Source organism: Astyanax mexicanus, chromosome 15, assembly GCF_023375975.1.
Source record: "Astyanax mexicanus isolate ESR-SI-001 chromosome 15, AstMex3_surface, whole genome shotgun sequence".
NCBI classification, from domain to species: domain Eukaryota; kingdom Metazoa; phylum Chordata; class Actinopteri; order Characiformes; family Acestrorhamphidae; genus Astyanax; species Astyanax mexicanus.
The window spans coordinates 35485906-35498285 of NC_064422.1; the positions used below are offsets into that span (position 1 = coordinate 35485906).

At 36.1% G+C, this 12380-nt stretch overlaps 1 protein-coding gene and 1 long non-coding RNA gene across 13 annotated transcripts in view; one reads left to right on the forward strand and one right to left on the reverse strand.

Annotated features, from left to right (window-relative positions):
- The window catches only part of LOC125781294 (uncharacterized), a 488206-nt gene that overhangs the window by 75856 nt on the left and 399970 nt on the right, over positions 1 to 12380 (reverse strand). The gene's annotated exons all lie outside the window — the stretch shown is intronic.
- The window catches only part of svila (supervillin a), an 89899-nt gene that overhangs the window by 764 nt on the left and 76755 nt on the right, over positions 1 to 12380 (forward strand). For all 8 annotated transcript variants that reach the window (XM_049464951.1, XM_022670370.2, XM_007259655.3 and 5 more), the window contains exons 2-3: positions 8318 to 8378; positions 11968 to 12059. In XM_049464951.1, the coding sequence (XP_049320908.1) occupies positions 8318 to 8378; positions 11968 to 12059 (153 nt within the window). The remainder of the gene's footprint in view (positions 1 to 8317; positions 8379 to 11967; positions 12060 to 12380) is intronic.

Consider the following 12380-nt stretch of genomic DNA (forward strand, 5'->3'; position numbering starts at 1 on the left):
TTAGGTATGAGAGAGTTTCCGACTGCAGGAGATAACTGGAGTGTTGAGAGGCAAAGGCAGTGCTGATGACTTGCTATCTTGGATAGTTTTGCTTTGGTCAGAGTTTATGCAGTAGTACAGTTAATTTGCAATGCACTGTTCTTCCAACTCTGCTACATTTGTTGCGGCTTGACTTGCCAGTATGCGGTGCTTTCCTCATTCACTCGTTCCTCTTGCCAATTTACAGTTTAATGGTTTTGTTTTGGTCCTCACATGTTTGCATTGTTGCATGACTTTCCATTTATGCTCTTCTGTGAGGTAAATGCGGCACAATTCCTAGCAGGTGTGCATTAATGAATGTTAACACCGGACTGTCTGCCTGGCTGTCAAGGAATTATGCACTATGCCTGCAATGAACGAAAGCCATGCCCTTTATAACTTCCTCTTTGCCTCAAAATATGTTGGCTCAAGGTGATGACATATATTAGCTTGTGGTTAGTGTATTGTTATGCAACATCATACTTTTGATAATGTTGAGCTGAAAATGGAAGACGCGTCTTATTTTTGGATGTGAAGCACTCCTTGAATCTGGTTTAACTCTCGCTCACCCACTCACTGAAGGAGCTATTGGTGCTTTGCATCAGTGACACTGCGTGTCCTTGTTGCTGTATTGAATACACATTGTCCTTTTTAAATGACATGATTTGGTTTTTTTTTGTTTGTTTGTACAGCTAGTTTTATGGTATATATTATTAAAGTTATTCTCATTATATTCTGTGATAATGCACATGTGCGCAAAGGGAGTTGGTTTCTAGCAACAACTTGAAGGACTACTTGCCGAATTTCCAGGAAGATACAAGAATCATTGCTTTTTTTTCTCTTGTTGTTTAATGGGTGATATTTTTTTTTAAAGAGCCGTGTGCACTGAGTTTGGTACTTTTTATGAAGCTTCTTTTGCATGTGGGGTCGTCTGAAATCTTCGTTTAGGATATCGGCTGCTTGTTTACAGGAGCTCCTGCATGGTGAGCTGTCATGCATTCAGATATGTTTGTATCCAAGCAAAATAATAAAAAAACAGCAAAGGGGCAAAGCTTTTGCCATCATACATGCAGAAAATTGTGTAATTGTGCCTTCGATCCACAGTTCGGATGGAGTTCTTGTGTGTGAAAACAAACCAATTAATAAGTCGGCACCCAAGACAGATTCTTTTGGGGACTTATTTATTGGGACAAGTGTTAAAATATTCTAAAAATAACGCTGAAGTCAGACATGTAATTCAGCACTTGCAGATGATGAACTCTGGACATAGCAAAGGTTATGAAAACGATTAATTAACACATAAAACATGAACCTTGGGTCAAACTTTGTTTCAGATTTTACATGCGAAAACACCAGAAGGAGAGTATCACAGACATGGTCTTTACTTGAACACTGATCATCAACTTTACTTGTTGCAAGACTTGAAAAGAATATTTAGTCTCTGTTAAATGTTTTTACCTAATACACTTTTACTTGAAAATGGGGAAAAAAATATCCAATGGCTGAAACTGAAAAACTATGTAATTGTAACACATAGGGGTGCAAGAAAAAATCAAAGTATTGTGATATTTTATTGATTTTTAAAAATACAACACAGTTTACATGTATAGTTGTGATTTAAGTTGGATAGTCATTTAATTTAACTCCTGTATCGTAATACATACTGTATTGTAAGTTATATTACCAGTATACAGCTCTAATGATGCACATTCTAGGGCTGGACAATATAATATTTATACTGGTGTAAGTGTTCAGCAGTCTGCCATTTTACATGACCTTTTCTTACTTTTCCCAAGTGCAACATTATTTTAAACTCCTACCATTCTTAAAGTGGGATCCCCCAAACCCAATGGTCTTACTGCCTTTAGGATTAGTAGTTATTCTTAGTTCTTTCTGCTCTCAGAGCTTCATTAAGTCATTCATGAAGGAAGTAAGACTACAGGTAGTTTAGTGACACACTTCCTGTGCGTCCCCTCGGGGTAATCCTCTGCGTTTGAGGGCTAATCCTTCATTAGCTGAGACAGGCGCTCCGCTAACACCCCTCTGCCATGCTGTTCTGAAGGCTCTCCCCTGTTGCTGTGAAAAACCCTGTCTGAGTTTTAGCCCACGCTGCTCTCAGGGCAGGGAATTGACTGCATGACTAGGTTGCGTTTCTCTGTGCGTTACTTTTCTTTTATTACCTGATTCTTTTTTTTATTTCACTTTTTATTACCTGTTTTTGTTTTCCAATTGAAGCAGCCTAGTAAACATTTTATAGGTTGGTTTTTCCTTCTTAAAAGCTGGTTAATTTTATAGTTCAGCTTCTAATGGTAAAGACTTCACATTGTTTCATTAATGGTAGATTGTTTTTGCAGTCGTTCTGTGATCTTGAAACGTCCTTGGCAGGTTGCAATTTATGTTGTCCATTGAACTGTGTCTGACCTAAGCAGTGGGGAATATAAAATAATATATTCATAATAGGGCTGGGTAATATTGTGAAAAAAATAAATCTCAAAATTCTTTTATTATATGAACAATATTCTTGATTATGATTTAGATTTTTTCCTTTTTTTATTATTATTTTTTTTTAGTTCTGCTATGACATAACTGATTTTTTTTATTTTATTTGTAGATGTACCAAAATCTCACTGCTTCATAAGAGTTTATAGGTTTCTGACAGAAGCACAAGCCTATCTACTGACATGCACTGTGGCAGTTTCTATATGCAAACATGTATATATCATTTATCTTCAGTTAATCAGATTTGTTAAACTTCCCAACTCTATTGTCATATTCTTTGGTTCATTCACCATATTCTTGGTAGTATGACAAAACAGTAAAAAATGTTTTATTCATTTAAAGAATACACTACTACAAAAAATAAATGTTTAAGGTGCAAAAAAATCAACTGTAACTTGCCAAGACTCTAACATAGAAACAATTTAACAAAATAAATAAATAAGGTATATTAGGTAAATATACCGCAGTTAGTTCCAACCCTGTAATGTGATTGGCAGAGTGATTATCAGCCGGTAATGCACTGTAACCGAAGCTCTCCATGTATTACTCAGCCACACACAGGCAAACTAGCAGCGATACAGCTTTTACAAGCCAAAAAGCGCAGCTACAAACAGAGCAGCAATGGAACTATTTTTAACTTGCAGAGTGTTTATAACCAAATAGATTATTAATATTATCTCGTCCTCTTTAACTCAAAATCTTTCAATAAACAGCAATCATAGAACTGTGGTATATTCGTAGTAATACATTCCAGGTCCGTGCTTGCCTCCTACAGCCTTGTGCCTACGACCACAACACAGCAGTGCCAATATTACACGTTATAGAACTCCCTCTTTTGTATTCTTGATTCATTATGCCGATATTATTGCATATAATAGGCTGTGGAGATGAGCACAGGGGCAGTTGCCATAACAAGCTGAATGCATGCACAAGCTTGTGCATTATTGAGCCAAAATCTAGCAACTTTTTTGATACGATTTCAGATTATTTTTTTTTAAGGGATGTTAAATATGTGGTTGATGTCTGCAACCTTCACTTTCCAGTATTTTTTTCCCATTTATATATATATATATAGGAAGGTGATCATGCATTACTAGAAATAACTGCCCAGCCAAAATTTACTCAGTAGGTGTAAAACAATATATCAATATCCCAACATGTCAATATTATAGGATTGCATTGCATCAGTATTTGGAGTCATATCAATATTTTTTTTTAAACATAGGTGCTCTAAATTGCACACCCCAGTCAGACCTGCAGTGCTGACGATTAAATGTTTTTTTTTTTCTGCTTGATTTCCTTTTAACCAGGTCATGACACGCTCCATGTCTCATCTTTAACGTCTCCACATGCTTGTTCTATGACTTCTCTCACAGACATGACAGAATGCTTGAGTCATTCATCTTCTCTCACCTTCAGAGCATTACCCCTGACTGCCTGGGCTTTAAAACAGGTGTGCAGGGTACGAGACATCTCCTGGGGGGGAGAGAGGAGGGAAAACATCAGCACATCCAATGAAGCTATAAAACAGAGAAGCTATATAGCTGGTCTTGTTTACGTTTAATACTGAATGTCACCAAGTCTTGTACCGGTAATTAGGGCAGGTTGAGAAAATTCTAGATAGGTAGGCATGCTTTTTAGCGTAAGTGTGTCTGTGCATGCCTTCAGTAGTGCTGCTAATGTCACACCAGACTGATTATGATTATCGACTCAGCACTACAGGGCATGGAGCCAAGTGGGACGACTGAGCAGTTATAGAAGTTATTGGAACAAACCGGATTGTCAGTCATGCTAGTAGCATTACTGTTGTCACAATGGGTTTAGTTCCATTGTCTTTCTGCAAAATGTGCAAGTTATAGAAAAATTTTAAAGCAGCAGTCCTTACCTTTTATTTTTGTTTCCTCTTAAACTGAAAGCAGTGGCATACCTTAGTGGAGGACAAAGCCAGATATATTCATTCTGAACACAGAGTTGTCTGGTAGGTTTTCTCTGTAGGTTTTTGACTGGTTATCTGAGAAGCTGTGCTGATACAATAGCTACTGCAAACCTTTGCACATCTCCAAAGCAGCAACTTTGCAGGAGAGAGAAGGAAAATATTTTTAACACTCACATTCAATGGAAGTCAATGTAGAAAGAGTTTTTTAAGGTAATTTTGGAGAATTCATTTTGGTCCATCATGGAATTTTTACACCCTGTAATGAATGGTTTTTGTGTTAAAATTACATAGTAAACACTATGTAAGTAAAGCTCGATTCACTGGACAGTAACAAAATGTGGAGCTGTCCAATTGGTCAAACTTTGTCTTTATCTGATTATTCACATCATCATCTGATTGATTACATCAAAGTGAAAGAGAATCCTCGCTCAAATCACCAGATTCATCCACTCTGAAAGGAGACTGCGCCACAATTGCGCACATTTTAAAAACTTTACTGCATAATTTGTGCAGTTGCAAATTCCCCCCCCAAAAAACTTGGTTGATGTTTTGTTATAAAAGTGCTTTTCATAATAATATTGCTCCCTGCAAAATTGCATTGCTGTGTAAGTTTTAGTTTATCAATAAGAACCATTGCATTCCATGACTTCTCCAAAATGTACTGATAAGGGATTTCCCATCTTTCTGCTGTTTAGAGCTTTTTCTCTCTCTCTCTCTCTCTCTCTCTCTCTCTCTCTCTCACATTGTAAACACTGAAAACATTGTGTAAAAGTGAGTGCAGTGCGGCAGAACAGCAGCACAACAGTCCTGCATGAGCATTTAGGGAAAGAAGAGGAAAACTCAGCACATAAATAGCAACAAAGTCACTATAGTATGTCAAAGTGTAGTAAGAGAGTTAAAAATTCTGTGTGTGTGTGATCACTGGGTGATGTATGGGTTTAGAGGCAGGGCAGGAGGGAGAGCTGATTAGCTGAGCTGCAGCAGCAGCAGTGAGCCTCTGATAGCGGTAAGACGCAGATGGATGGACGCCATTATCTTGCATATGTTGCATTACTTTAAAGGCACACATTTTAGCTGTTAATGTAAAAAGTATGTTTTAGGGTTTAGTGGCTCTTTGACACTGTTGGCTGAAGGGATGACCTGCGTTCTTATTTTAGAGACCCTGACCTGCCAAAAGTCATGGGATAGAAGTGTGTAAATTGATCAAGAAGTGTTATCTTTGGCGACAGCTTGGGGACACGCTCATCTGTATGGATTTTTGGGAGTGATGTTGAACGCTGGCCAACGTGCTCATGGCAAGACAAGGTGAATTATCTGAATGTGAGTAAGGCCTGTTGCTTTTCCAAAATAGTGGGAGCATGCATCATTTCTCTATGTACAGCATCAGTGTGTGTACCAGGATTAGGTCATAAAAGGTTCAAAGGTTACCACCCACAGTGAACAGTGGAGTTAGTTCTTTGTTAAAAGAATCTTAATAAATCAGTGTACTTGAGTTACGTTATCTTATTGATGACTAAGTGCATCTGTTGATTAATTTTACTTGTTTTAAAGTGCTTTGGAACTGTAAGTAAGGTTTTTTTTTTATGTTTTTAATTTCAGTACAATGTATTAAATATACAAAAATCAATGAAAATTAAGAAATTGTTCAGCTGTTCTTAGAAATGTTGTGAAATGTTGTTGATGTTTTTGTTTGCTTGTGGTTCCCCTGCAGTAAGGAAATAAAAAAAAGTTTATTTCTGTCTTGTATTGATTTTTTTAGGTCTTTTCTAAGGGTAGTTGAGTCATGCAGCTCAGTCAGAGCTGAGATCAGTGTTTGTGGGCTTAAGGATCAGGGGTTCTGTTTGGTGTGTGTGTATTTGTGTGTGTTAGACGCTCTAGGCTGAGCTATGAATCAGCATGCAGGTGAGTGATCCTCCTGTTTAGCTGACTCCAGTCCTCACTTCAGGCAGTCTCTCTCTCTCTCGCTCTCTCTCTCTCTCTCTTCCCCCTCTCTCTCTTCCCCCTCCCCCTGCGCTGTTTCTCTCTCAGCCGCTCCATCTCTGCAGGCACTGTTGCCTCATCAGCTGGCATTGTGCTGTGTGAGGTGAAAGTAGATTTGGAGGCAGAGTGGAATGTTTTCAGCGGATACTCTTCCCAGCTGTAAAAACACACTCAATACTGCAACACAGCGAGTCCTGCGAGACGCTCCACAGCGCTCATTCACTCTGCCAGCTCAGATGATGTTTGTAAAGAGTGAGGGAGTCGTAACACTGATCCACCAGCCCTCACTAAACCCTCACAGATATATGAAAGCACAGGGTGTTATGTAGGGGGCGGTGATATGACCCTGAAATAATATTTCTATATTTCAGGGTTTTTTCACTTATTTTTTTTAATTGATATAAATATCAAAGTTTCAAACATTTAGCAAAAACAAAATTTTAATCTGTAAATATTTGTCTATTTTGTAAACAAAATAAACTTAAGAAGACTAATGAACAAGAAAAATAGTAAATAACTGAAAAGTAACCTGTACAATTTATGTAATGTATCAATAAAAGGACCAAAATCTTATGTGCTGAAAATGTCGTACATGCATACACATCTCTGGAAAAAAATAAAAGACCTTTTCAGTTTCTGAATCAGTTTATCTGATTTTGCTATTTATAGGTATATGTTTGAGTAAAATGAACATTTGTTTTATTCTGTAAACTCTGAACAACATTACCAAATAAAAACGCTATAAAAATAAAAATGCAGAAAATGAAAAATGGCTGAAATAACAAAAAAAGATGCAGAGCCTTCAGACCTTAAATAATGTGAAGAAACAAGTTCATATTCAGTTCGTATTAAGTTTTAAGATCAATAATCAATATTTGGTGGATCAACCCTGGTTTTTAATCACAGTTTTCATGCTTGGCATGTTTTCCTTTACCAGTCTTACACACTGCTTTTGCATAACTTTCTGCCACTCCTGGTGCAAAAATTGATGGATTGTGATCATCCGTCTTCCTCTTGATTATAAATTGATTCTTAAATATCAATAAATCCCAAATTGTTACGGTTTTATACAAGAAATCAATAATGCATCATTATATTGCTGATACTACTCATGTTGCCATCTGTAATGTCTCATGTTTTTTTTTTTATTAAAAATAAGTATAAATTGCACAGGAAGATATTTAATATTATATTATACCTCTATAATATGCCTGCTGTGTTTTTTCAGTGTTACAAATACTAATGATTTAACATTATAGATTTAGGTTTTTATGTTATTGTATCAATTTCTCTTTGGCATACTGAGATCAGCACTAGAGTGTGTGTAGTGTGTGTATGGGTGTGTAGTGAAAGTGAGAAGCTGAATCAGAGTGGAAACACATGTCTTCAGTCTTAGACTCCAGGGTGTATCTCAAATATCAGGTGATGGTTTCCAGAAAACGAGTGTCTCATCTTTATAAGTAATGTTATTGTTTCAGATATTCTAATGAATGGGATCATCTACTGTTAACTCGATCAGAGTAGTTTTTGTAATATGAGAGAGAGAAGAGTGAGAGGTATGAATTAGACTATTGTTCACAAATTTTTCCATAAGATTACGGAAGTGGTGTGCAACAAATTGGGTATCTGCAGTCAAAATTTTAGTGTAAATAGTGAAGTGAGTATATTAAGAAGCCATAAAGCTAAAGATATGTCTGGACAACATGGCCAAAATTTTTATCGCAACATATTTTTTAATCTGGGTAATAGAATATACTTTCAGTATCAGTATGAGCAGTATGAGATAGATGGGTATTGGGTTCATAATTAAATACTCTCGCACATTAAAACCATACAGAGTGGTGTTGGTTGTTCTAAAAGTGCTTTTTTCTTGTGTGTCCGCAGGCATCACCAGTGAAACCGCCACCAAGGTCAGCAAACCTAAACTACAGCGTAGGGCACTTAGGTAAGTGACGTTTACCCAATGTTCACATCATTAGATTATTATGTAGGTAACTTCTAGATTCATAGTATTTCATCAGCATCAGCTTTGGACTTGATATACCACAGTGGATCAACACCAGCAGATGACATGTTTCTCCAAACCATCACTGATTGTGGAAACTTCACTGCCGACAACTTTTATGGAGATATGGATTTCATTTTCCAGCAGGACTCTGCGCACTCCCCACACTGCCAAAAGTATCAATTGGTCTTATATAATATTCTAATTTTCTGAGACACTGATTTTTGTCCTGAAAGCATGAAACATCTGGCCCGCGAGGTTGTTTAAACTATAATGAACGATAATTAAAAAAATAAAATAAAATGCCTCTCTGGCTAGCTTTCGTATACATTCCTCCCGTCTCTCTGTCGCACTCGGTATGACTTTAAATTGTACACGTTCTCGTTTTTCCACCTGTTCTTGAGCTCCCTATATCCTTATAAAGCCATTTTTTCGTAGTGTATTGGATCGCAACCCTTAAGACCCTTTGATCCCACTTGAGGAGCAGTGTGTTTTATTTTTTTTATTTTTTTCCTTTCCTCTTGTGTTTACCTGCTTTAAATTCAACTGTTCTGCAATTGGGTTAATCAGCCCTCTAGGTTGGAGAGCTACTAGCACTCCATTCCATTTACACTTCATTTTCCAAAACAGATTTTTTTTTTGTGGCCGGCCACGTAATGGCTTGGAAAATGTCTGACCTGTGGCCAAGCTTTATTGTCGACCACAGATGTAAGTCATAATCATCAACAATAAAAGAAATAAACACTTAAAATAGATCGCTCTGTGTGTAATACATCTATTTAATATGAATTTCACATTTTAACTGAATTACTGAAATAAAGTAACTGTACTTGCAATATGTTGTGTTTAAGCACTTTTTGAGACACAGACCAGGTCGAGGGTAAACTGTGTGAATGAGACCATTATCCCTCTCCCACTGTCTTTCTATCCGCAGCAGTTTAGACTTTTGACTGGTATTGTATCTTTACTTATCTGGCCTCCCTGTGTTGTATACAGAGTTTAGAAAAGATCATATATCATTAGATGTATTAATGTGATTTGGGACTTGGTTTATTATAATACATAATACAGATCAGCACAGATCAGAGTTCTGATTTATTATTAACTCTTATCAGCTAGTGATGAATGGTGTTAATGGAGGGTAGGTGTTAACAACGAAGAGCAAACAGGTGGGAGATCTCAAATCTCACTTTGACTTGTATAATATTTTCATAACTTAAAATATGTTCTTTCCGTGCTTGATTATTTGTCGGACAGACTATACTCTTCTGGTGATAAGCTTCATGTATTTGGATTTCTGAGCAATAAATAATCTCAAACATTTGTTACAGTATTTGTTAAAATATTTGCTATTTTGGTAGCATGTTATAAAAGTTAGAAGAACTATTATCAGATGATGTATCAAATCAGACAGCTTGTCATTATCTGTGTAAAAATCACAGAATAAATAGTGATTGGTCAGGTCTATTTGTCACTGTTGTTGTGAGGTGGGCTGTTTTCCATTTAAAGATTATTCTAAATTGTGATAATTTAATGAGGAAGAAATGAGGTATTGTTTGTGCAGCTCCATTTTCTTGCGTTAATACAGAGTAATGTATTTTTTGCTGCTCACTGATTGCAAACCAATTACAAAGTAGTACAGGGTGTTTCCACTTGGCAGATTGTTTTCCCATGATGACCCTAGTCACTAATAAGCTCAGACTGACCTGATCCATTACTGTGAACAAGCAGAGATAGCTCACTGAGACAGATCACCGTCACTGCTATTCCTGTTAGACTCCAAATACCTTTTTTCCTGGAAATTACTCAGAATTTTCACTATTAAAATAATAAACACATTTTCTCTCTGTCATGCAAAAGTTTCAAGTTCAAGTATCAGTGTTCGACATTTGCATAACATGCCATTGAATGCTATTCATGAAAAAAAATAGGAATTGGTATGGTAATCCTCTCCATTAGGCTTTACATTTATAAAATTGAAGGACTTTTGTGTCATTTTTAACTACACCCCATGTTCTATTTAAGATTTGGTTGTTCTCATATTTCCTTTTTTTATTTCTTATTTCCTTTTCTTGGCTTTGATTGTGGGCATCTTTACAAATGTAAAAGATGAATTACATAGTAATGTAATCCACAAATTCTGTTACATGTAAAAAAAAAAAACAGCTGTCATATTGATATGTGATACAAAATAAAGAAACAATAAAAAAGAACACAATTAAAAAGTTACTTTATTTCAGTAATTCAGTTCAAAATATGAAACTCGTATAGATGTATTACACACAGTGCGATCTATTGTAAGCGTTTATTTTTTTATTGTTGATTATGGCTTACAGCCAATGAAAACCCCCCAAAAAGATCAGTGTCTCAGAACATTATTCAGAATATTATATAAGACCAATTGGTATTTTTGGCTGTGTGGGCAGTGTGCCAAGTCCTGCTGGAAAATGAAATCTGTATCTTCGTAAAAGTCAGCAGAGGAAATACACTGCCCACACTGCCAAAAGTACCAATTGGTCTTATATAATATCCTGATTTACTAAAATAAAGTAACTTTTGATGGTTTTTTAATATGCACTAGTTTAATCATTTCACATTTACTTAAATCGATAGTTTTTTTTTCTCTTCTCCTGTCAAGTTGTCTTTTTGCGATACAAGTTTTTTGTGTGATAAGAATGATACATTTGTGCTTGTACAAATAATAATAATAATAATAATATTAATAATAATAATTTCAGTAAACCAAATTTATTTCAGCTAGTTCCCTATATATGCTATCACATATTTCTTCTTGTTAAGCAGAAACAAACACATGAATAAGTCTCCAGTAAATGTTTATGTACAAACACATACACCCACAGGGTTTTGCAATAATTAGCTTTCAAGCCCACAAAAGGGAACGTGAGGTTTTGCTTAGTTTCAGAATATACTTTTCTCAAAGTGTTCATTTTTTATTTTGAGTCCTGCTTAATGCAGCATGCCAGTAACTCCATTTGCTGTCAAGAAACTATATTTCGATCAGTGTGGTATTTACAGTTAAGGCATTCCAGTAGTGGCAAGTTGGCTAAGTGAGCTCTTGTAAGTTGTGCTTTGGAATTCTACATTTCCCCCCCCAAAGCTTAATTCCAGCTCTTCTGCCAACAAGTGGCGGTGACTGTGTTCTCCTCTACAATAAATCTGATGTATTGGCTGTTTGTAACAGTCTACCAGATTTCCAAATAGTTTGCAATTTGCATAGCTCTAAATGTCAAAGTCTGACCTAACTTAGTTTAAATGGTTTTCCCTTCACACTGTCAAAATTCTAAGTTCCTTGAATAAATTGTAGGGGTCAAATTGACTGACTGTAGAGAATAACCTTAATTCTTGCAGGAACTTTCAAGCAAGCTTAAGGTTCTCCAACCTTGTTCTTCTTCTTTTACAAAAAAAAGGTTCCTCAAAGCACCTTAAGAAGTTTTTCCAGAGACATAACTTTTTTAAATACTTTTAACAGTGCACTTCATGCTAATGCCAGTTTTCTCTTTTTCTCCAGTTTTCAGAAACAGTTTTCATTTGAGGATAAAGACGAGGCAAACCAGACCAATAAAGCTGTTGATGCCAATCCTTTGGTCACTCTACCCAAGGGTGAGTTTCACAAAACTTTCACCATAGTTTCTATAGTTTGAAGAGATGAATGAATCCCGTGTTATGTCGTCTTGATCAGCTGTGTCTATTTTGGGTTCAGTTATAGCTGGAAATGTATAGAGAGCAATATATTTCTGAGACCCAGATGTGCAGAACCTTTAGGCAGTTGTCAAAATATTTAAGATGATTTAAAGTGTCAGTCAGTTAGTTTGGAGATTTGTGGATTTAGAGACCTCTCTGATGAAAAATGTAATTGCAACAAGCATGGGAAAGTGTACTTTTAATGCAGATTAATGTAAATAAATTGTGGTGTAATATTCT